At 44.1% G+C, this 21,982-nt stretch overlaps 9 protein-coding genes across 9 annotated transcripts; all 9 read right to left on the reverse strand.

The window, feature by feature from the left end:
- Positions 1–533: 533 nt before the first annotated feature.
- Positions 534–2,507, reverse strand: JR316_0011183 (uncharacterized protein; the record flags this gene model as incomplete). The annotated part of the gene is made up of 2 exons (XM_047896844.1): positions 534–2,347; positions 2,390–2,507. The coding sequence occupies 2 exons, from the start codon at positions 2,505–2,507 to the stop codon at positions 534–536; spliced, it is 1,932 nt and encodes a 643-aa protein (XP_047744889.1).
- Positions 2,508–2,908: 401 nt separating this feature from the next.
- JR316_0011184 (uncharacterized protein) lies at positions 2,909–4,067 on the reverse strand (the record flags this gene model as incomplete). The annotated part of the gene is made up of 2 exons (XM_047896845.1): positions 2,909–3,112; positions 3,186–4,067. The coding sequence occupies 2 exons, from the start codon at positions 4,065–4,067 to the stop codon at positions 2,909–2,911; spliced, it is 1,086 nt and encodes a 361-aa protein (XP_047744890.1).
- A 1,612-nt stretch (positions 4,068–5,679) lies between these two features.
- Positions 5,680–7,728, reverse strand: JR316_0011185 (uncharacterized protein; the record flags this gene model as incomplete). The annotated part of the gene is made up of 2 exons (XM_047896846.1): positions 5,680–7,493; positions 7,536–7,728. 2 exons carry the CDS (start codon positions 7,726–7,728, stop codon positions 5,680–5,682), a joined length of 2,007 nt encoding a protein of 668 aa, XP_047744891.1.
- A 326-nt stretch (positions 7,729–8,054) lies between these two features.
- Positions 8,055–9,210, reverse strand: JR316_0011186 (uncharacterized protein; the record flags this gene model as incomplete). Its single annotated transcript, XM_047896847.1, has 2 exons — positions 8,055–8,255; positions 8,329–9,210. 2 exons carry the CDS (start codon positions 9,208–9,210, stop codon positions 8,055–8,057), a joined length of 1,083 nt encoding a protein of 360 aa, XP_047744892.1.
- Positions 9,211–10,808: 1,598 nt separating this feature from the next.
- JR316_0011187 (uncharacterized protein) lies at positions 10,809–12,782 on the reverse strand (the record flags this gene model as incomplete). Its single annotated transcript, XM_047896848.1, has 2 exons — positions 10,809–12,622; positions 12,665–12,782. The coding sequence occupies 2 exons, from the start codon at positions 12,780–12,782 to the stop codon at positions 10,809–10,811; spliced, it is 1,932 nt and encodes a 643-aa protein (XP_047744893.1).
- A 401-nt stretch (positions 12,783–13,183) lies between these two features.
- On the reverse strand, positions 13,184–14,383 carry JR316_0011188 (uncharacterized protein; the record flags this gene model as incomplete). The annotated part of the gene is made up of 4 exons (XM_047896849.1): positions 13,184–13,384; positions 13,458–13,970; positions 14,065–14,180; positions 14,257–14,383. The coding sequence occupies 4 exons, from the start codon at positions 14,381–14,383 to the stop codon at positions 13,184–13,186; spliced, it is 957 nt and encodes a 318-aa protein (XP_047744894.1).
- Positions 14,384–14,898: 515 nt separating this feature from the next.
- On the reverse strand, positions 14,899–16,947 carry JR316_0011189 (uncharacterized protein; the record flags this gene model as incomplete). Its single annotated transcript, XM_047896850.1, has 2 exons — positions 14,899–16,712; positions 16,755–16,947. The coding sequence occupies 2 exons, from the start codon at positions 16,945–16,947 to the stop codon at positions 14,899–14,901; spliced, it is 2,007 nt and encodes a 668-aa protein (XP_047744895.1).
- A 1,362-nt stretch (positions 16,948–18,309) lies between these two features.
- Positions 18,310–20,358, reverse strand: JR316_0011190 (uncharacterized protein; the record flags this gene model as incomplete). The annotated part of the gene is made up of 2 exons (XM_047896851.1): positions 18,310–20,123; positions 20,166–20,358. 2 exons carry the CDS (start codon positions 20,356–20,358, stop codon positions 18,310–18,312), a joined length of 2,007 nt encoding a protein of 668 aa, XP_047744896.1.
- A 326-nt stretch (positions 20,359–20,684) lies between these two features.
- JR316_0011191 (uncharacterized protein) lies at positions 20,685–21,804 on the reverse strand (the record flags this gene model as incomplete). Its single annotated transcript, XM_047896852.1, has 2 exons — positions 20,685–20,885; positions 20,959–21,804. The coding sequence occupies 2 exons, from the start codon at positions 21,802–21,804 to the stop codon at positions 20,685–20,687; spliced, it is 1,047 nt and encodes a 348-aa protein (XP_047744897.1).
- Between the last annotated feature and the right edge of the window lie 178 nt (positions 21,805–21,982).

The raw sequence follows: 21,982 nt of genomic DNA on the forward strand, positions 1-21,982 counted from the left end.
GATCCAACACTTTTGTTCTTTGACATCGTGGGTTATTGACTGTGATGTGAATCACATGGATATAAAATACTCTGGTTACGTGGCTCCGAGTAACCGTGACATGGGAATATTCTCATGTCAAGAGTATAAATAGCTTACCTGGGTCCTTACCTAACAATCAATTGATTGATTGTTGTGAATCTTAATTGGACAGTTCATGATCCGGTCCATCAAAAATGTTTCCACGGTACTAAGGAACTTTTCCCGAGGTACTAAGTAACTTTTCCCATGTACTAAATTAGATCCGGCCCTTCACAATCACATGCCTTTCGGAAGTTCACACGCCTACCTTACTTCCTACTAAGGTTAGACTTAGTTAGCTTAGGGTTGGGGTTAGGTTAGGGCTTAGGGTTTAGGGTTTAGGGTTTAGGTTTAGGTTTAGCTATTTAATCCAATGTGTTGCTTGTAAGTAGATGTTTGTTACTTTGTAGCAAGGAATACTTACGGTTAGGGTTTTTTTCTAATGCTTTACGCCTTACGCGCTAGTATTCTTTTCATCGGTTGTAAGATTTGGATATTCTGCCGAATTCTGGATGTTCCCTCTCTTGTGAGATTGAACGTCTATGAAGTATTATCTCGTTATCACTTTCGATACTTATCTGTTCAGCAGCTTCAACTAAAGCAGAATGATAAGTTTCATTAACGTTTTGAGTTTCGGGAACAACACCACCTTTTTCAGCGATGTCTTCATCCAGTTTACGAAAGACTGTTTTCTTCCACACATTTGCAAGGTCGAAAAGATTAGTATTGCGCTTTCGCGATACTATCCAACGACTTCCGAGTAGTCCTATCTTCCTCAAATCCGGTACGAACTCAGTTTCTCCGTCCACGAGGATCTGTGTGAACAGCTCCGGGCGAACATCATCGAGGTCGTGAACGTAATTTGGATCTGGTTTGATAAGGGGTCTGGACGAGTCTGCACTATACAGATCTTTCTCGGCATGTTCATACCATGCCGACCAGTACTCGGTAATAGTCTTTCCAAGTTCAGCAGCTGAAAACCAATTCCATACCTGATCAAACCTGGTTTTAAGTACAAGAATGGATTCGTCGTGCTCTGCGACTCGTAAAGCAAATCGCTTTTCCCAACGTTCTTGTATATTCTTCTTACACCAAGACATGACTAGGTTTTCGGGATAACCGCGCATCAAATAGAGAGCGTTAAGGTCTCTAATTGCTCCAATGTAGATTTCCTTGGTACTACATAGCACGGCTAACCTGGATAACTCTCCAATGTAGACGCCACGTTTGACGTCCAAAGGATGATGTGATACCCATGGAATTCGTTCTCGGTTGTTTCCTGTCTTGACAAATGGCTTCCAATGAAGTTTTCCAGACTCCTTGAATATGAAAGCATCGAGAAATTGACATCCCGACGAGGAAACAGCCCATTCGATAACACAACCATCGAACATTATTGTTTCTTTAATATGATTAAGTGCAAGTGCTTCGGACTCGGCGTAAACAATTGCGAAACAATCGTCGATGTACCTTCCATAGAAGGCCACGTTTGGGTGGTCTAAGATTTTTGACTTTATTTCAAAATGGGCTCCAAAGAGGTTAGCAAGGTCCGGAGAATCCGCGACGCCCATTGCGAGGCCATTTTTTTGTCTAAAATATCTAGACCCATGTTGTGTTATCAATTGCGTATTGCCAATCTCGATAGCACGTTTAAAGATGCCCAATTTAACCAAGTTATTCTCTAACGAATTTGGATTAATATGGGCTAATGCAGTGTTTTCTTCCGAAGCGTTGAGTAACCATTCCTCGTACATACTACAAACGATTTCGATGCACAAGTCCAACGGAATATTGGGATAGAAAGCAACTACATCTCCAGTGACAAAATACCATTGTCTTTTGGAGTCTATACGCAATTGGCTTAATCTCGTAAAGAGATCCTTCGTTCCGTGTATGATTGAAGGAGTCGATTTAATAATCGGCTTAAGCTCTTTTGATACAAACTTGGCTGCAGGATTAAATACTACAGAGTGACACGGAATTATGGGCCTAAATCCAGTAGGTTTCTTGTGGATTTTAGGTATACCATGAAATTGAGGATACTTGAACGATGATCCGTCTTCCGGTACATTCGATAGAAAGAATCGAGACAACCCAAGTTCAAATAGAAACAGATGTTCATCTTCGACAGTACGTGCGAGCGTTTGCATCTGTATCATTTTGCTCTTCATCACTTCTTGCGCAACTTCGAATTCTAACTCTTCGTAATTACGTTCATCTTCAAGAAGATTGAGCTCATTCCTTAATATCCAGTCGCGTTCAGACACCGCGAGGCCAAGATTCTTATCTGTCATCGTAATAACATAGTTGTTATCGATAAGAAACTTACGGATCTTGTCCCTTTTAGGAGAGAACGCGTGCTTTCGCATCTCCGTAAGGGCTTCTTCTGGGATACTTGCGATCGTGCGTTGCACGTACCGACGTCCCATCGAAAGGCCAAGTTCCATGTATTGCGGTAATACAGGAGGTTTTTCTTTTTTCTTAGAACTTACTCCATAATCTGGATCAAAAGGTTTATTCATGCCTTCTTTAAACAAAAAATAGATACGCCATCTTATTCTTCGTTGAAAATCATTCCATGCTTGCATGATCAGACTTTTAGAAGGCAGAGTGAAAAACATATAATTAAGTCCGAGAGAGAGATCGTTTGCTACATCAACAGGGACAGAAACACCAGGACTACAATGTACACTACTACGATACTGGCCAGCCAACAAGAATGATATTGGAGTATGTAAGTGTACGAAAGAAACTGCGTCTGTTTTAGTCATGGTGAGTATATCGTCAGGAATAGAGTTGGGGAAAGCGGGTCTCACCGACGTAAATGATGCTACAGTAGACCGCGCGTCTAGGCTCTTGCCTTTCCCTTTCCCTTTGGATCGTTGTTCTTGACGGGAGCTCTCCCCTTCCCTTTCTTCTTGTTGTCGACCTTGTTGGAAGCCTTGGTTTGAGGCTTGCGTTGCGAAGGCGTCGACGACGACTTGGGTTTCGAAGGGCCAGCTTTCCTGGCCTGAGGTTGAGGAGCCTTGGACGAATTCTGGCCAGACAAAGTCTGGGTAATTAGAGTAATAATTAGTATCCAGAATTATGGGTGAAGGGTTACGAAAACTTGCCTTCTTGCCCACAGATCCAAGGTTGAGCTTCTTGAGACGTGCATTCAAGCCCTTATCAATAAGGGATTGAATCGACGGACCTGGTTTGGTCGCGTCGGCCATCTCGACATCGGCTGTTGCCGCAGTCATCCGCTTTTTCTCAATCTTAATTGCCAAGGCGCGGTGGCGCATGTTGACAATCTGTTTGATATGAGAAAAGATCGCCGGCAGTATAGTTTGCAGCGCACTGCATTCGGCTTTCTTTTGCGGAGACACTACCCACTCTGCTATACGTCGAACTCCCTTGTTGTCTGTAGAGAAAACAGGGAGCTTGTAGCTGGATTTGCGATCATCGTAAGTTGCCTTAACGATGAGGGCAGCAGCTTCGTAGCAAGAGTTGAGCGCGCATTTATCATCCCAAAAAGCCAGCTCGTCCTTTTTCGCCTGAACGGCGCCGTCGTTAATTGCCTTTTGGAAGGCGTCACGAGCGGTAGAGAACGTAGTGGAGACTCGAAGAGCCTCCGCTGACCCGGCATCCGCGAATTCCTTCGTAAGTTGGAACTCGGGTGCCTTCACCTTAAGGCGATTGGGTGTGTTGCCTGCGCTAACGGCAGATTCAAGGCGCTCGAGGCTAGCCTTGACTGTTTCCCTCTTATCGCACCACGATGCGAGGTTGAGGAGAAACTCCCTAAGGGCAGCACGATAGTCAAAAAAGACGCAGTCTATGACTTGGTCAACGGAGCGGCACTCAGCTATTTTTTTGATGACCACAGTGGCCAGCTCGTCGATCAGAGCGTTATGGCGGCCTGCTTCATCGTTGACGCCGAAGACGGTGTTGTTGACGACGGCCTGGGTGAGTGCGTCCAGGGTGGGGGACATGGCACGAGAGAAAGCAGCAGAGTATTGGGATGACATAGTGGCTGATGGATAATAGCAAAGTCGTTGGGTTTAGGGGGGGAGCGAGCACCGAGCGAAGCGAGGTGCGAGCGACTAATTTAAACTGTGAGTTAAATGGAAAGTAGCCAGAGAGCTGTTGATTGTTATCAGCAGCCAGCCCTTTCGTCTTTATAGACTCTTCAGTGGCTATTCTTAGAAGGAATGTTCTGGAACATCCGATGACAGCGCGTGAAGTGATGCTGCGCAGCTGTCATGTATCTTACCGACTATCACAAATCTGTCAATGTTTATTGTCAAGTTAGATAGATCTCTGATGAACAGAGTGTCACGGGTCGATGTGGCACATGGTAACCTGTCAAAAGTGGATCCAACACTTTTGTTCTTTGACATCGTGGGTTATTGACTGTGATGTGAATCACATGGATATAAAATACTCTGGTTACGTGGCTCCGAGTAACCGTGACATGGGAATATTCTCATGTCAAGAGTATAAATAGCTTACCTGGGTCCTTACCTAACAATCAATTGATTGATTGTTGTGAATCTTAATTGGACAGTTCATGATCCGGTCCATCAAAAATGTTTCCACGGTACTAAGGAACTTTTCCCGAGGTACTAAGTAACTTTTCCCATGTACTAAATTAGATCCGGCCCTTCACAATCACATGCCTTTCGGAAGTTCACACGCCTACCTTACTTCCTACTAAGGTTAGACTTAGTTAGCTTAGGGTTGGGGTTAGGTTAGGGCTTAGGGTTTAGGGTTTAGGGTTTAGGGTTTAGGGTTTAGGGGGGGAGCGAGCACCGAGCGAAGCGAGGTGCGAGCGACTTGTTTAAACTGTGAGTTAAATGGAAAGAAGGCCAGAGGGCTGTTGATTGTTATCAGCAGCCAGCCCTTTCGTCTTTATAGACTCTTCAGTGGCTATTCTTAGAAGGAATGTTCTGGAACATCCGATGACAGCGCGTGAAGTGATGCTGCGCAGCTGTCATGTATCTTACCGACTATCACAAATCTGTCAATGTTTATTGTCAAGTTAGACAGATCTCTGATGAACAGAGTGTCACGGGTCGATGTGGCACATGGTAACCTGTCAAAAGTGGATCCAACATTTTTGTTCTTTGACATCGTGGGTTATTGACTGTGATGTGAATCACATGGATATAAAATACTCTGGTTACGTGGCTCCGAGTAACCGTGACATGGGAATATTCTCATGTCAAGAGTATAAATAGCTTACCTGGGTCCTTACCTAACAATCAATTGATTGATTGTTGTGAATCTTAATTGGACAGTTCATGATCCGGTCCATCAAAAATGTTTCCACGGTACTAAGGAACTTTTCCCGAGGTACTAAGTAACTTTTCCCATGTACTAAATTAGATCCGGCCCTTCACAATCACATGCCTTTCGGAAGTTCACACGCCTACCTTACTTCCTACTAAGGTTAGACTTAGTTAGCTTAGGGTTGGGGTTAGGTTAGGGCTTAGGGTTTAGGGTTTAGGGTTTAGGTTTAGGTTTAGCTATTTAATCCAATGTGTTGCTTGTAAGTAGATGTTTGTTACTTTGTAGCAAGGAATACTTACGGTTAGGGTTTTTTTCTAATGCTTTACGCCTTACGCGCTAGTATTCTTTTCATCGGTTGTAAGATTTGGATATTCTGCCGAATTCTGGATGTTCCCTCTCTTGTGAGATTGAACGTCTATGAAGTATTATCTCGTTATCACTTTCGATACTTATCTGTTCAGCAGCTTCAACTAAAGCAGAATGATAAGTTTCATTAACGTTTTGAGTTTCGGGAACAACACCACCTTTTTCAGCGATGTCTTCATCCAGTTTACGAAAGACTGTTTTCTTCCACACATTTGCAAGGTCGAAAAGATTAGTATTGCGCTTTCGCGATACTATCCAACGACTTCCGAGTAGTCCTATCTTCCTCAAATCCGGTACGAACTCAGTTTCTCCGTCCACGAGGATCTGTGTGAACAGCTCCGGGCGAACATCATCGAGGTCGTGAACGTAATTTGGATCTGGTTTGATAAGGGGTCTGGACGAGTCTACACTATACAGACCTTTCTCGGCATGTTCATACCATGCCGACCAGTACTCGGTAACAGTTTTTCCAAGTTCAGCAGCTGAAAACCAATTCCATACCTGATCAAACCTGGTTTTAAGTACAAGAATGGATTCGTCGTGCTCTGCGATTCGTAAAGCGAATCGCTTTTCCCAACGTTCTTGTATATTCTTCTTACACCAAGACATGACTAGGTTTTCGGGATAACCGCGCATCAAATAGAGAGCGTTAAGGTCTCTAATTGCTCCAATGTAGATTTCCTTGGTACTACATAGCACGGCTAACCTGGATAACTCTCCAATGTAAACGCCACGTTTGACGTCTAAAGGATGATGTGATACCCATGGAACTCGTTCTCGGTTGTTTCCTGTCTTGACAAAAGGCTTCCAATGAAGTTTTCCAGACTCCTTGAATATGAAAGCATCGAGAAATTGACATCCCGACGAGGAAACAGCCCATTCGATAACACAACCATCGAACTTTATTGTTTCTTTAATTAAATTAAGTGCAAGTGCTTCGGACTCGGCGTAAACAATTGCAAAACAATCGTCGATGTACCTTCCATAGAAGGCCACATTAGGGTGGTCTAAGATTTTTGACTTTATTTCAAAATGGGCTCCAAAGAGGTTAGCAAGGTCCGGAGAATCCGCGACGCCCATTGCGAGGCCATTTTTTTGTCTAAAATATCTAGACCCATGTTGTGTTATCAATTGCGTATTGCCAATCTCGATAGCACGTTTAAAGATGCCCAATTTAACCAAGTTATTCTCTAACGAATTTGGATTAATATGGGCTAATGCAGTGTTTTCTTCCGAAGCATTGAGTAACCATTCCTCGTACATACTACAAACGATTTCGATGCACAAGTCCAACGGAATATTGGGATAGAAAGCAACTACATCCCCGGTGACAAAATACCATTGTCGTTTGGGGTCTATACGCAATTGGCTTAATCTCGTAAAGAGATCCTTCGTTCCGTGAATGATTGAAGGAGTCGATTTAATAATCGGCTTAAGCTCTTTTGATACAAACTTGGCTGCAGGATTAAATACTACAGAGTGACACGGAATTATGGGCCTAAATCCAGTAGGTTTCTTGTGGATTTTAGGTATACCATGAAATTGAGGATACTTGAACGATGATCCGTCTTCCGGTACATTCGATAGAAAGAATCGAGACAACCCAAGTTCAAATAGAAACAGATGTTCATCTTCGACGGTACGTGCAAGAGTTTGCATCTGGATCATTTTGCTCTTCATTACTTCTTGCGCAACTTCGAATTCTAACTCTTCATAGTTACGTTCATCTTCAAGAAGATTGAGCTCATTCCTTAATATCCAGTCGCGTTCAGACACCGCGAGGCCAAGATTCTTATCTGTCATCGTAATAACATAGTTGTTATCGATAAGAAACTTACGGATCTTGTCCCTTTTAGGAGAGAACGCGTGCTTTCGCATCTCCGTAAGGGCTTCTTCCGGGATACTTGCGATCGTGCGTTGCACGTACCGACGTCCCATCGAAAGGCCAAGTTCCATGTATTGCGGTAATACTGGAGGTTTCTCTTTCTTTTTTGAGCTTACTCCGTAATCTGGATCAAAAGGTTTGTTCATGCCTTCCTTAAACAAAAAATAGATACGCCATCTTATTCTTCGTTGAAAATCATTCCATGCTTGCATGATCAGACTTTGAGAAGGCAGAGTAAAGAACATATAATTGAGTCCGAGTGACAAATCATTTGCTATATCTACAGGGACCACCACACCAGGACTACAGTGTACACTACTACGATACTGGCCAGCCAACAAGAATGAGATCGGCGTATGTAAGTGTACAAAAGAAACTGCGTCTGTTTTAGTCATGGTGAGTATATCGTCAGGAATAGAGTTGGGGAAGGCGGGTCTTACCGACGTAAAAGGTACTACATTAGACCGCGCGTCTAGGCTCTTGCCTTTCCCTTTCCCTTTGGATCGTTCTTGACGGGAGCTCTCCCCTTCCCTTTCTTCTTGTTGTCGACCTTGTTGGAAGCCTTGGTTTGGGGCTTCTTCTGCGAAGGCGTCGACGAGGGTTTGAATTTCGAAGGGCCAGCTTTCTTGGCCTGAGGTTGAGGAGCCTTGGACGAATTCTGGCCAGACAAAGTCTGGGTAATTAGAATAGTAATTAGTATCCAGAATTATGGGTGAAGGGTTACGAGAACTTGCCTTCTTGCCCACAGATCCAAGGTTGAGCTTCTTGAGACGTGCATTCAAGCCCTTATCAATAAGGGATTGAATCGATGGACCTGGTTTGGTCGCATCGGCCATCTCGACATCGGCTGTTGCCGCAGTCGACCGCTTTTTCTCAATCTTGATTGCCAAAGCGCGGTGGCGCAAGTTGACAATCTGTTTGATATGAGAGAAGATGGCTGGCAAAATGGTTTGCAATGCGCTGCATTCAGCCTTCTTCTGCGGTGACACTACCCAATCTGTTATTCGACGAACTCCCTTGTTGTCTGTAGAGAAAACGGGGAGCTTATAGCTGGATTTGCGATCATCGTAAGTTGTCTTAACGATGAGGGCAGCAGCTTCATAACAGTTATTGAGTGCGCATTTATCATCCCAAAAGGCCAGTTCGTCCTTTTTCGCCTGAATGGCGCCGTCGTTGATTGCCTTTTGGAAGACATCACGAGCGGTGGAGAACGTAGAGGAAACTCGAAGAGCTTCCGCTGACCCGGCATCCGCGAATTCCTTCGTAAGTTGGAACTCGGGAGCCTTCACCCGAAGGCGATTGGGGGTGTTGCCTGCGCTAACGGCAAGTTCAAGGCGCTCGAGGCTAGCCTTGACTGTTTCCCTCTTATCGCACCACGATGCGAGGTTGAGGAGAAACTCCCTAAGGGCAGCACGATAGTCAAAAAAGACGCAGTCTACAATCTGGTCAATGGAGCGGCACTCAGCTATTTTCTTGATGACGACAGTGGCCAACTCGTCGATGAGGGCGTTGTGGCGGCCAGCTTCGTCGTTGACGCCAAAAACTGTGTTGTTGACGACAGCCTGGGTGAGTGCGTCCAGGGTGGGGGACATGGCACGAGAGAAGGCAGCAGAGTAAGTGGAAGACATAGTAGCTGTTGGGTAATAGCAAAGTCGTTGGGTTTAGGGGGGGAGCGAGCACCGAGCGAAGCGAGGTGCGAGCGACTTGTTTAAACTGTGAGTTAAATGGAAAGAAGGCCAGAGGGCTGTTGATTGTTATCAGCAGCCAGCCCTTTCGTCTTTATAGACTCTTCAGTGGCTATTCTTAGAAGGAATGTTCTGGAACATCCGATGACAGCGCGTGAAGTGATGCTGCGCAGCTGTCATGTATCTTACCGACTATCACAAATCTGTCAATGTTTATTGTCAAGTTAGACAGATCTCTGATGAACAGAGTGTCACGGGTCGATGTGGCACATGGTAACCTGTCAAAAGTGGATCCAACATTTTTGTTCTTTGACATCGTGGGTTATTGACTGTGATGTGAATCACATGGATATAAAATACTCTGGTTACGTGGCTCCGAGTAACCGTGACATGGGAATATTCTCATGTCAAGAGTATAAATAGCTTACCTGGGTCCTTACCTAACAATCAATTGATTGATTGTTGTGAATCTTAATTGGACAGTTCATGATCCGGTCCATCAAAAATGTTTCCACGGTACTAAGGAACTTTTCCCGAGGTACTAAGTAACTTTTCCCATGTACTAAATTAGATCCGGCCCTTCACAATCACATGCCGTTCGGAAGTTCACACGCCTACCTTACTTCCTACTAAGGTTAGACTTAGTTAGCTTAGGGTTGGGGTTAGGTTAGGGTTTAGGGTTTAGGGTTTAGGGGGGGAGCGAGCACCGAGCGAAGCGAGGTGCGAGCGACTAGTTTAAACTGGGAGTTAAATGGAAAGTAGCCAGAGGGCTGTTGGGGGATCCCAACAACCAGCCCTTTCGTCTTTATAGACTCTTCAGTGGCTATTCTTAGAAGGAATGTTCTAGACATCCGATGACAGCGCGTGAAGTGATGCTGCGCAGCTGTCATGTATCTTACCGACTATCACAAATCTGTCAATGTTTATTGTCAAGTTAGACAGGTCTCTGATGAACAGAGTGTCACGGGTCGATGTGGCACATGGTAACCTGTCAAAAGTGGATCCAACACTTTTGTTCTTTGACATCGTGGGTTATTGACTGTGATGTGAATCACATGGATATAGATTACTCTGGTTACGTGGCTCCGAGTAACCGCGACATGGGAATATTCACATGTCTAGAGTATAAATAACTTACCTGGGTCCTTACCTAACAATCAAACAATAGAATGATTGATTGTTGTGAATCTTAATTGGACAGTTCATGATCCGGTCCATCAAAAATGTTTCCACGGTACTAAGGAACTTTTCCCGAAGTACTAAGTAACTTTTCCCATGTACTAAATTAGATCCGGCCCTTCACAATCACATGCCGTTCGGAAGTTCACACGCCTACCTTACTTCCTACTAAGGTTAGACTTAGTTAGCTTAGGGTTGGGGTTAGGTTAGGGTTTAGGGTTTAGGGTTTAGGGTTTAGGTTTAGGTTTAGCTATTCAATCCAATGTGTTGCTTGTAAGTAGATGTTTGTTACTTTATAGCAAGGAATACTTACGGTTAGGGTTTTTTTCTAATGCTTTACGCCTTAAGCGCTAGTATTCTTTTCATCGGTTGTAAGATTTGGATATTCTGCCAAATTCTGGATGTTCCCTCTCTTGTGAGATTGAACGTCTATGAAGTATTATCTCGTTATCACTTTCGATACTTATCTGCTCAGCAGCTTCAACTAAAGCAGAATGATAAGTTTCATTAACGTTTTGAGTTTCGGGAACAACACCACCTTTTTCAGCGATGTCTTCATCCAGTTTACGAAAGACTGTTTTCTTCCACACATTTGCAAGGTCGAAAAGATTAGTATTGCGTTTTCGCGATACTATCCAACGACTTCCGAGTAGTCCTATCTTCCTCAAATCCGGTACGAACTCAGTTTCTCCGTCCACGAGGATCTGTGTGAACAGCTCCGGGCGAACATCATCGAGGTCGTGAACGTAATTTGGATCTGGTTTGATAAGGGGTCTGGACGAGTCTGCACTATACAAACCTTTCTCGGCATGTTCATACCATGCCGACCAGTACTCGGTAACAGTTTTTCCAAGTTCAGCAGCTGAAAACCAATTCCATACCTGATCAAATCTGGTTTTAAGTACAAGAATGGATTCGTCGTGCTCTGCGACTCGTAAAGCGAATCGCTTTTCCCAACGTTCTTGTATATTCTTCTTACACCAAGATATGACTAGGTTTTCGGGATAACCGCGCATCAAATAGAGAGCGTTAAGGTCTCTAATTGCTCCGATGTAGATTTCCTTGGTACTACATAGCACGGCTAACCTGGATAACTCTCCAATGTAGACGCCACGTTTGACGTCCAAAGGATGATGTGATACCCATGGAACTCGTTCTCGGTTGTTTCCTGTCTTGACAAAAGGCTTCCAATGAAGTTTTCCAGACTCCTTGAATATGAAAGCATCGAGAAATTGACATCCCGACGAGGAAACAGCCCATTCGATAACACAACCATCGAACTTTATTGTTTCTTTAATAAGATTAAGTGCAAGTGCTTCGGACTCGGCGTAAACAATTGCGAAACAATCGTCGATGTACCTTCCATAGAAGGCCACGTTTGGGTGGTCTAAGATTTTTGACTTTATTTCAAAATGGGCTCCAAAGAGGTTAGCAAGGTCCGGAGAATCCGCGACGCCCATTGCGAGGCCATTTTTTTGTCTAAAATATCTAGACCCATGTTGTGTTATCAATTGCGTATTGCCAATCTCGATAGCACGTTTAAAGATGCCCAATTTAACCAAGTTATTCTCTAACGAATTTGGATTAATATGGGCTAATGCAGTGTTTTCTTCCGAAGTGTTGAGTAACCATTCCTCGTACATACTACAAACGATTTCGATGCACAAGTCCAACGGAATATTGGGATAGAAAGCAACTACATCTCCAGTGACAAAATACCATTGTCTTTTGGAGTCTATACGCAATTGGCTTAATCTCGTAAAGAGATCCTTCGTTCCGTGTATGATTGAAGGAGTCGATTTAATAATCGGCTTAAGCTCTTTTGATACAAACTTGGCTGCAGGATTAAATACTACAGAGTGACACGGAATTATGGGCCTAAATCCAGTAGGTTTCTTGTGGATTTTAGGTATACCATGAAATTGAGGATACTTGAACGATGATCCGTCTTCCGGTACATTCGATAGAAAGAATCGAGACAACCCAAGTTCAAATAGAAACAGATGTTCATCTTCGACAGTACGTGCGAGCGTTTGCATCTGAATCATTTTGCTCTTCATAACTTCTTGCGCAACTTCGAATTCTAACTCTTCGTAATTACGTTCATCTTCAAGAAGATTGAGCTCATTCCTTAATATCCAGTCGCGTTCAGACACCGCGAGGCCAAGATTCTTATCTGTCATCGTAATAACATAGTTGTTATCGATAAGAAACTTACGGATCTTGTCCCTTTTAGGAGAGAACGCGTGCTTTCGCATCTCCGTAAGGGCTTCTTCCGGGATACTTGCGATCGTGCGTTGCACGTACCGACGTCCCATCGAAAGGCCAAGTTCCATATATTGCGGTAATACAGGAGGTTTCTCTTTCTTTTTTGAGCTTACTCCATAATCTGGATCAAAAGGTTTATTCATGCCTTCCTTAAACAAAAAATAGATACGCCATCTTATTCTTCGTTGGAAATCATTCCATGCTTGCATGATCAGACTTTTAGAAGGCAGAGTGAAAAACATATAATTAAGTCCGAGAGAGAGATCGTTTGCTACATCAACAGGGACAGAAACACCAGGACTACAATGTACACTACTACGATACTGGCCAGCCAACAAGAATGATATTGGAGTATGTAAGTGTACGAAAGAAACTGCGTCTGTTTTAGTCATGGTGAGTATATCGTCAGGAATAGAGTTGGGGAAGGCGGGTCTCACCGACGTAAAAGGTACTACATTAGACCGCGCATCTAGGCTCTTGCCTTTCCCTTTCCCTTTGGATCGTTCTTGACGGGAGCTCTCCCCTTCCCTTTCTTCTTGTTGTCGACCTTGTTGGAAGCCTTGGTTTGAGGCTTGCGTTGCGAAGGCGTCGACGACGACTTGGGTTTCGAAGGGCCAGCTTTCTTGGCCTGAGGTTGAGGAGCCTTGGACGAATTCTGGCCAGACAAAGTCTGGGTAATTAGAGTAGTAATTAGTATCCAGAATTATGGGTGAAGGGTTACGAAAACTTGCCTTCTTGCCCACAGATCCAAGGTTGAGCTTCTTGAGACGTGCATTCAAGCCCTTATCAATAAGGGATTGAATCGACGGACCTGGTTTGGTCGCGTCGGCCATCTCGACATCGGCTGTTGCCGCAGTCGTCCGCTTTTTCTCAATCTTAATTGCCAAAGCGCGGTGGCGCATGTTGACAATTTGTTTGATGTGAGAAAAGATCGCCGGCAGTATGGTTTGCAGCGCACTGCATTCGGCTTTCTTTTGCGGAGACACTACCCACTCTGCTATACGTCGAACTCCCTTGTTATCTGTAGAGAAAACAGGGAGCTTGTAGCTGGATTTGCGATCATCGTAAGTTGCCTTAACGATGAGGGCAGCAGCTTCGTAGCAAGAGTTGAGTGCGCATTTATCATCCCAAAAAGTCAGCTCGTCCTTTTTCGCCTGAATGGCGCCGTCGTTAATTGCCTTTTGGAAGGCGTCACGAGCGGTAGAGAACGTAGTGGAGACTCGAAGAGCCTCCGCTGACCCGGCATCCGCGAATTCCTTCGTAAGTTGGAACTCGGGTGGTTTTTAGGGTTTAGGGGTTTAGGGTTTAGGGTTTAGGGTTTAGGGTTTAGGGTGGGAGGGGAGCGAGCACCGAGCGAAGCGAGGTGCGAGCGACTAGTTTAAACTGGGAGTTAAATGGAAAGTAGCCAGAGGGCTGTTGGGGGATCCCAACAACCAGCCCTTTCGTCTTTATAGACTCTTCAGTGGCTATTCTTAGAAGGAATGTTATAGACATCCGATGACAGCGCGTGAAGTGATGCTGCGCAGCTGTCATGTATCTTACCGACTATCACAAATCTGTCAATGTTTATTGTCAAGTTAGACAGGTCTCTGATGAACAGAGTGTCACGGGTCGATGTGGCACATGGTAACCTGTCAAAAGTGGATCCAACACTTTTGTTCTTTGACATCGTGGGTTATTGACTGTGATGTGAATCACATGGATATAGATTACTCTGGTTACGTGGCTCCGAGTAACCGCGACATGGGAATATTCACATGTCTAGAGTATAAATAACTTACCTGGGTCCTTACCTAACAATCAAACAATAGAATGATTGATTGTTGTGAATCTTAATTGGACAGTTCATGATCCGGTCCATCAAAAATGTTTCCACGGTACTAAGGAACTTTTCCCGAAGTACTAAGTAACTTTTCCCATGTACTAAATTAGATCCGGCCCTTCACAATCACATGCCGTTCGGAAGTTCACACGCCTACCTTACTTCCTACTAAGGTTAGACTTAGTTAGCTTAGGGTTGGGGTTAGGTTAGGGTTTAGGGTTTAGGGTTTAGGGTTTAGGTTTAGGTTTAGCTATTCAATCCAATGTGTTGCTTGTAAGTAGATGTTTGTTACTTTATAGCAAGGAATACTTACGGTTAGGGTTTTTTTCTAATGCTTTACGCCTTAAGCGCTAGTATTCTTTTCATCGGTTGTAAGATTTGGATATTCTGCCAAATTCTGGATGTTCCCTCTCTTGTGAGATTGAACGTCTATGAAGTATTATCTCGTTATCACTTTCGATACTTATCTGCTCAGCAGCTTCAACTAAAGCAGAATGATAAGTTTCATTAACGTTTTGAGTTTCGGGAACAACACCACCTTTTTCAGCGATGTCTTCATCCAGTTTACGAAAGACTGTTTTCTTCCACACATTTGCAAGGTCGAAAAGATTAGTATTGCGTTTTCGCGATACTATCCAACGACTTCCGAGTAGTCCTATCTTCCTCAAATCCGGTACGAACTCAGTTTCTCCGTCCACGAGGATCTGTGTGAACAGCTCCGGGCGAACATCATCGAGGTCGTGAACGTAATTTGGATCTGGTTTGATAAGGGGTCTGGACGAGTCTGCACTATACAAACCTTTCTCGGCATGTTCATACCATGCCGACCAGTACTCGGTAACAGTTTTTCCAAGTTCAGCAGCTGAAAACCAATTCCATACCTGATCAAATCTGGTTTTAAGTACAAGAATGGATTCGTCGTGCTCTGCGACTCGTAAAGCGAATCGCTTTTCCCAACGTTCTTGTATATTCTTCTTACACCAAGATATGACTAGGTTTTCGGGATAACCGCGCATCAAATAGAGAGCGTTAAGGTCTCTAATTGCTCCGATGTAGATTTCCTTGGTACTACATAGCACGGCTAACCTGGATAACTCTCCAATGTAGACGCCACGTTTGACGTCCAAAGGATGATGTGATACCCATGGAACTCGTTCTCGGTTGTTTCCTGTCTTGACAAAAGGCTTCCAATGAAGTTTTCCAGACTCCTTGAATATGAAAGCATCGAGAAATTGACATCCCGACGAGGAAACAGCCCATTCGATAACACAACCATCGAACTTTATTGTTTCTTTAATAAGATTAAGTGCAAGTGCTTCGGACTCGGCGTAAACAATTGCGAAACAATCGTCGATGTACCTTCCATAGAAGGCCACGTTTGGGTGGTCTAAGATTTTTGACTTTATTTCAAAATGGGCTCCAAAGAGGTTAGCAAGGTCCGGAGAATCCGCGACGCCCATTGCGAGGCCATTTTTTTGTCTAAAATATCTAGACCCATGTTGTGTTATCAATTGCGTATTGCCAATCTCGATAGCACGTTTAAAGATGCCCAATTTAACCAAGTTATTCTCTAACGAATTTGGATTAATATGGGCTAATGCAGTGTTTTCTTCCGAAGCGTTGAGTAACCATTCCTCGTACATACTACAAACGATTTCGATGCACAAGTCCAACGGAATATTGGGATAGAAAGCAACTACATCTCCAGTGACAAAATACCATTGTCTTTTGGAGTCTATACGCAATTGGCTTAATCTCGTAAAGAGATCCTTCGTTCCGTGTATGATTGAAGGAGTCGATTTAATAATCGGCTTAAGCTCTTTTGATACAAACTTGGCTGCAGGATTAAATACTACAGAGTGACACGGAATTATGGGCCTAAATCCAGTAGGTTTCTTGTGGATTTTAGGTATACCATGAAATTGAGGATACTTGAACGATGATCCGTCTTCCGGTACATTCGATAGAAAGAATCGAGACAACCCAAGTTCAAATAGAAACAGATGTTCATCTTCGACAGTACGTGCGAGCGTTTGCATCTGAATCATTTTGCTCTTCATAACTTCTTGCGCAACTTCGAATTCTAACTCTTCGTAATTACGTTCATCTTCAAGAAGATTGAGCTCATTCCTTAATATCCAGTCGCGTTCAGACACCGCGAGGCCAAGATTCTTATCTGTCATCGTAATAACATAGTTGTTATCGATAAGAAACTTACGGATCTTGTCCCTTTTAGGAGAGAACGCGTGCTTTCGCATCTCCGTAAGGGCTTCTTCCGGGATACTTGCGATCGTGCGTTGCACGTACCGACGTCCCATCGAAAGGCCAAGTTCCATATATTGCGGTAATACAGGAGGTTTCTCTTTCTTTTTTGAGCTTACTCCATAATCTGGATCAAAAGGTTTATTCATGCCTTCCTTAAACAAAAAATAGATACGCCATCTTATTCTTCGTTGGAAATCATTCCATGCTTGCATGATCAGACTTTTAGAAGGCAGAGTGAAAAACATATAATTAAGTCCGAGAGAGAGATCGTTTGCTACATCAACAGGGACAGAAACACCAGGACTACAATGTACACTACTACGATACTGGCCAGCCAACAAGAATGATATTGGAGTATGTAAGTGTACGAAAGAAACTGCGTCTGTTTTAGTCATGGTGAGTATATCGTCAGGAATAGAGTTGGGGAAGGCGGGTCTCACCGACGTAAAAGGTACTACATTAGACCGCGCATCTAGGCTCTTGCCTTTCCCTTTCCCTTTGGATCGTTCTTGACGGTTTTAGGGTTTAGGGGGGGAGCGAGCACCGAGCGAAGCGAGGTGCGAGCGACTAGTTTAAACTGGGAGTTAAATGGAAAGGGTTTAGGGTTTAGGGTTTAGGGTTTAGGGTTTAGGGTTTAGGGTTTAGGGTTTAGGGTTTAGGGGGGGAGCGAGCACCGAGCGAAGCGAGGTGCGAGCGACTAGTTTAAACTGGGAGTTAAATGGAAAGTAGCCAGAGGGCTGTTGGGGGATCCCAACAACCAGCCCTTTCGTCTTTATAGACTCTTCAGTGGCTATTCTTAGAAGGAATGTTCTAGACATCCGATGACAGCGCGTGAAGTGATGCTGCGCAGCTGTCATGTATCTTACCGACTATCACAAATCTGTCAATGTTTATTGTCAAGTTAGACAGGTCTCTGATGAACAGAGTGTCACGGGTCGATGTGGCACATGGTAACCTGTCAAAAGTGGATCCAACACTTTTGTTCTTTGACATCGTGGGTTATTGACTGTGATGTGAATCACATGGATATAGATTACTCTGGTTACGTGGCTCCGAGTAACCGCGACATGGGAATATTCACATGTCTAGAGTATAAATAACTTACCTGGGTCCTTACCTAACAATCAAACAATAGAATGATTGATTGTTGTGAATCTTAATTGGACAGTTCATGATCCGGTCCATCAAAAATGTTTCCACGGTACTAAGGAACTTTTCCCGAAGTACTAAGTAACTTTTCCCATGTACTAAATTAGATCCGGCCCTTCACAATCACATGCCGTTCGGAAGTTCACACGCCTACCTTACTTCCTACTAAGGTTAGACTTAGTTAGCTTAGGGTTGGGGTTAGGTTAGGGTTTAGGGTTTAGGGTTTAGGGTTTAGGTTTAGGTTTAGCTATTCAATCCAATGTGTTGCTTGTAAGTAGATGTTTGTTACTTTATAGCAAGGAATACTTACGGTTAGGGTTTTTTTCTAATGCTTTACGCCTTAAGCGCTAGTATTCTTTTCATCGGTTGTAAGATTTGGATATTCTGCCAAATTCTGGATGTTCCCTCTCTTGTGAGATTGAACGTCTATGAAGTATTATCTCGTTATCACTTTCGATACTTATCTGCTCAGCAGCTTCAACTAAAGCAGAATGATAAGTTTCATTAACGTTTTGAGTTTCGGGAACAACACCACCTTTTTCAGCGATGTCTTCATCCAGTTTACGAAAGACTGTTTTCTTCCACACATTTGCAAGGTCGAAAAGATTAGTATTGCGTTTTCGCGATACTATCCAACGACTTCCGAGTAGTCCTATCTTCCTCAAATCCGGTACGAACTCAGTTTCTCCGTCCACGAGGATCTGTGTGAACAGCTCCGGGCGAACATCATCGAGGTCGTGAACGTAATTTGGATCTGGTTTGATAAGGGGTCTGGACGAGTCTGCACTATACAAACCTTTCTCGGCATGTTCATACCATGCCGACCAGTACTCGGTAACAGTTTTTCCAAGTTCAGCAGCTGAAAACCAATTCCATACCTGATCAAATCTGGTTTTAAGTACAAGAATGGATTCGTCGTGCTCTGCGACTCGTAAAGCGAATCGCTTTTCCCAACGTTCTTGTATATTCTTCTTACACCAAGATATGACTAGGTTTTCGGGATAACCGCGCATCAAATAGAGAGCGTTAAGGTCTCTAATTGCTCCGATGTAGATTTCCTTGGTACTACATAGCACGGCTAACCTGGATAACTCTCCAATGTAGACGCCACGTTTGACGTCCAAAGGATGATGTGATACCCATGGAACTCGTTCTCGGTTGTTTCCTGTCTTGACAAAAGGCTTCCAATGAAGTTTTCCAGACTCCTTGAATATGAAAGCATCGAGAAATTGACATCCCGACGAGGAAACAGCCCATTCGATAACACAACCATCGAACTTTATTGTTTCTTTAATAAGATTAAGTGCAAGTGCTTCGGACTCGGCGTAAACAATTGCGAAACAATCGTCGATGTACCTTCCATAGAAGGCCACGTTTGGGTGGTCTAAGATTTTTGACTTTATTTCAAAATGGGCTCCAAAGAGGTTAGCAAGGTCCGGAGAATCCGCGACGCCCATTGCGAGGCCATTTTTTTGTCTAAAATATCTAGACCCATGTTGTGTTATCAATTGCGTATTGCCAATCTCGATAGCACGTTTAAAGATGCCCAATTTAACCAAGTTATTCTCTAACGAATTTGGATTAATATGGGCTAATGCAGTGTTTTCTTCCGAAGCGTTGAGTAACCATTCCTCGTACATACTACAAACGATTTCGATGCACAAGTCCAACGGAATATTGGGATAGAAAGCAACTACATCTCCAGTGACAAAATACCATTGTCTTTTGGAGTCTATACGCAATTGGCTTAATCTCGTAAAGAGATCCTTCGTTCCGTGTATGATTGAAGGAGTCGATTTAATAATCGGCTTAAGCTCTTTTGATACAAACTTGGCTGCAGGATTAAATACTACAGAGTGACACGGAATTATGGGCCTAAATCCAGTAGGTTTCTTGTGGATTTTAGGTATACCATGAAATTGAGGATACTTGAACGATGATCCGTCTTCCGGTACATTCGATAGAAAGAATCGAGACAACCCAAGTTCAAATAGAAACAGATGTTCATCTTCGACAGTACGTGCGAGCGTTTGCATCTGAATCATTTTGCTCTTCATAACTTCTTGCGCAACTTCGAATTCTAACTCTTCGTAATTACGTTCATCTTCAAGAAGATTGAGCTCATTCCTTAATATCCAGTCGCGTTCAGACACCGCGAGGCCAAGATTCTTATCTGTCATCGTAATAACATAGTTGTTATCGATAAGAAACTTACGGATCTTGTCCCTTTTAGGAGAGAACGCGTGCTTTCGCATCTCCGTAAGGGCTTCTTCCGGGATACTTGCGATCGTGCGTTGCACGTACCGACGTCCCATCGAAAGGCCAAGTTCCATATATTGCGGTAATACAGGAGGTTTCTCTTTCTTTTTTGAGCTTACTCCATAATCTGGATCAAAAGGTTTATTCATGCCTTCCTTAAACAAAAAATAGATACGCCATCTTATTCTTCGTTGGAAATCATTCCATGCTTGCATGATCAGACTTTTAGAAGGCAGAGTGAAAAACATATAATTAAGTCCGAGAGAGAGATCGTTTGCTACATCAACAGGGACAGAAACACCAGGACTACAATGTACACTACTACGATACTGGCCAGCCAACAAGAATGATATTGGAGTATGTAAGTGTACGAAAGAAACTGCGTCTGTTTTAGTCATGGTGAGTATATCGTCAGGAATAGAGTTGGGGAAGGCGGGTCTCACCGACGTAAAAGGTACTACATTAGACCGCGCATCTAGGCTCTTGCCTTTCCCTTTCCCTTTGGATCGTTCTTGACGGGAGCTCTCCCCTTCCCTTTCTTCTTGTTGTCGACCTTGTTGGAAGCCTTGGTTTGAGGCTTGCGTTGCGAAGGCGTCGACGACGACTTGGGTTTCGAAGGGCCAGCTTTCTTGGCCTGAGGTTGAGGAGCCTTGGACGAATTCTGGCCAGACAAAGTCTGGGTAATTAGAGTAGTAATTAGTATCCAGAATTATGGGTGAAGGGTTACGAAAACTTGCCTTCTTGCCCACAGATCCAAGGTTGAGCTTCTTGAGACGTGCATTCAAGCCCTTATCAATAAGGGATTGAATCGACGGACCTGGTTTGGTCGCGTCGGCCATCTCGACATCGGCTGTTGCCGCAGTCGTCCGCTTTTTCTCAATCTTAATTGCCAAAGCGCGGTGGCGCATGTTGACAATTTGTTTGATGTGAGAAAAGATCGCCGGCAGTATGGTTTGCAGCGCACTGCATTCGGCTTTCTTTTGCGGAGACACTACCCACTCTGCTATACGTCGAACTCCCTTGTTATCTGTAGAGAAAACAGGGAGCTTGTAGCTGGATTTGCGATCATCGTAAGTTGCCTTAACGATGAGGGCAGCAGCTTCGTAGCAAGAGTTGAGTGCGCATTTATCATCCCAAAAAGTCAGCTCGTCCTTTTTCGCCTGAATGGCGCCGTCGTTAATTGCCTTTTGGAAGGCGTCACGAGCGGTAGAGAACGTAGTGGAGACTCGAAGAGCCTCCGCTGACCCGGCATCCGCGAATTCCTTCGTAAGTTGGAACTCGGGTGCCTTCACCTTAAGGCGATTGGGCGTGTTGCCTGCGCTAACGGCAGATTCAAGGCGCTCGAGGCTAGCCTTGACTGTTTCCCTCTTATCGCACCACGATGCGAGGTTGAGGAGAAACTCCCTAAGGGCAGCACGATAGTCAAAAAAGACGCAGTCTATGACTTGGTCAACGGAGCGGCACTCAGCTATTTTTTTGATGACCACAGTGGCCAGCTCGTCGATCAGAGCGTTATGGCGGCCTGCTTCATCGTTGACGCCGAAAACGGTGTTGTTGACGACGGCCTGGGTGAGTGCGTCCAGGGTGGGGGACATGGCACGAGAGAAAGCAGCAGGGTTTAGGGTTTAGGGTTTAGGGTTTAGGGTTTAGGGTTTAGGGTTTAGGGTTTAGGGTTTAGGGTTTAGGGTTTAGGGTTTAGGGTTTAGGGTTTAGGGTTTAGGGTTTAGGGTTTAGGGTTTAGGGTTTAGGGTTTAGGGTTTAGGGTTTAGGGTT

This window comes from Psilocybe cubensis, chromosome 10 (genome assembly GCF_017499595.1).
Source record: "Psilocybe cubensis strain MGC-MH-2018 chromosome 10, whole genome shotgun sequence".
NCBI lineage: Eukaryota > Fungi > Basidiomycota > Agaricomycetes > Agaricales > Agrocybaceae > Psilocybe > Psilocybe cubensis.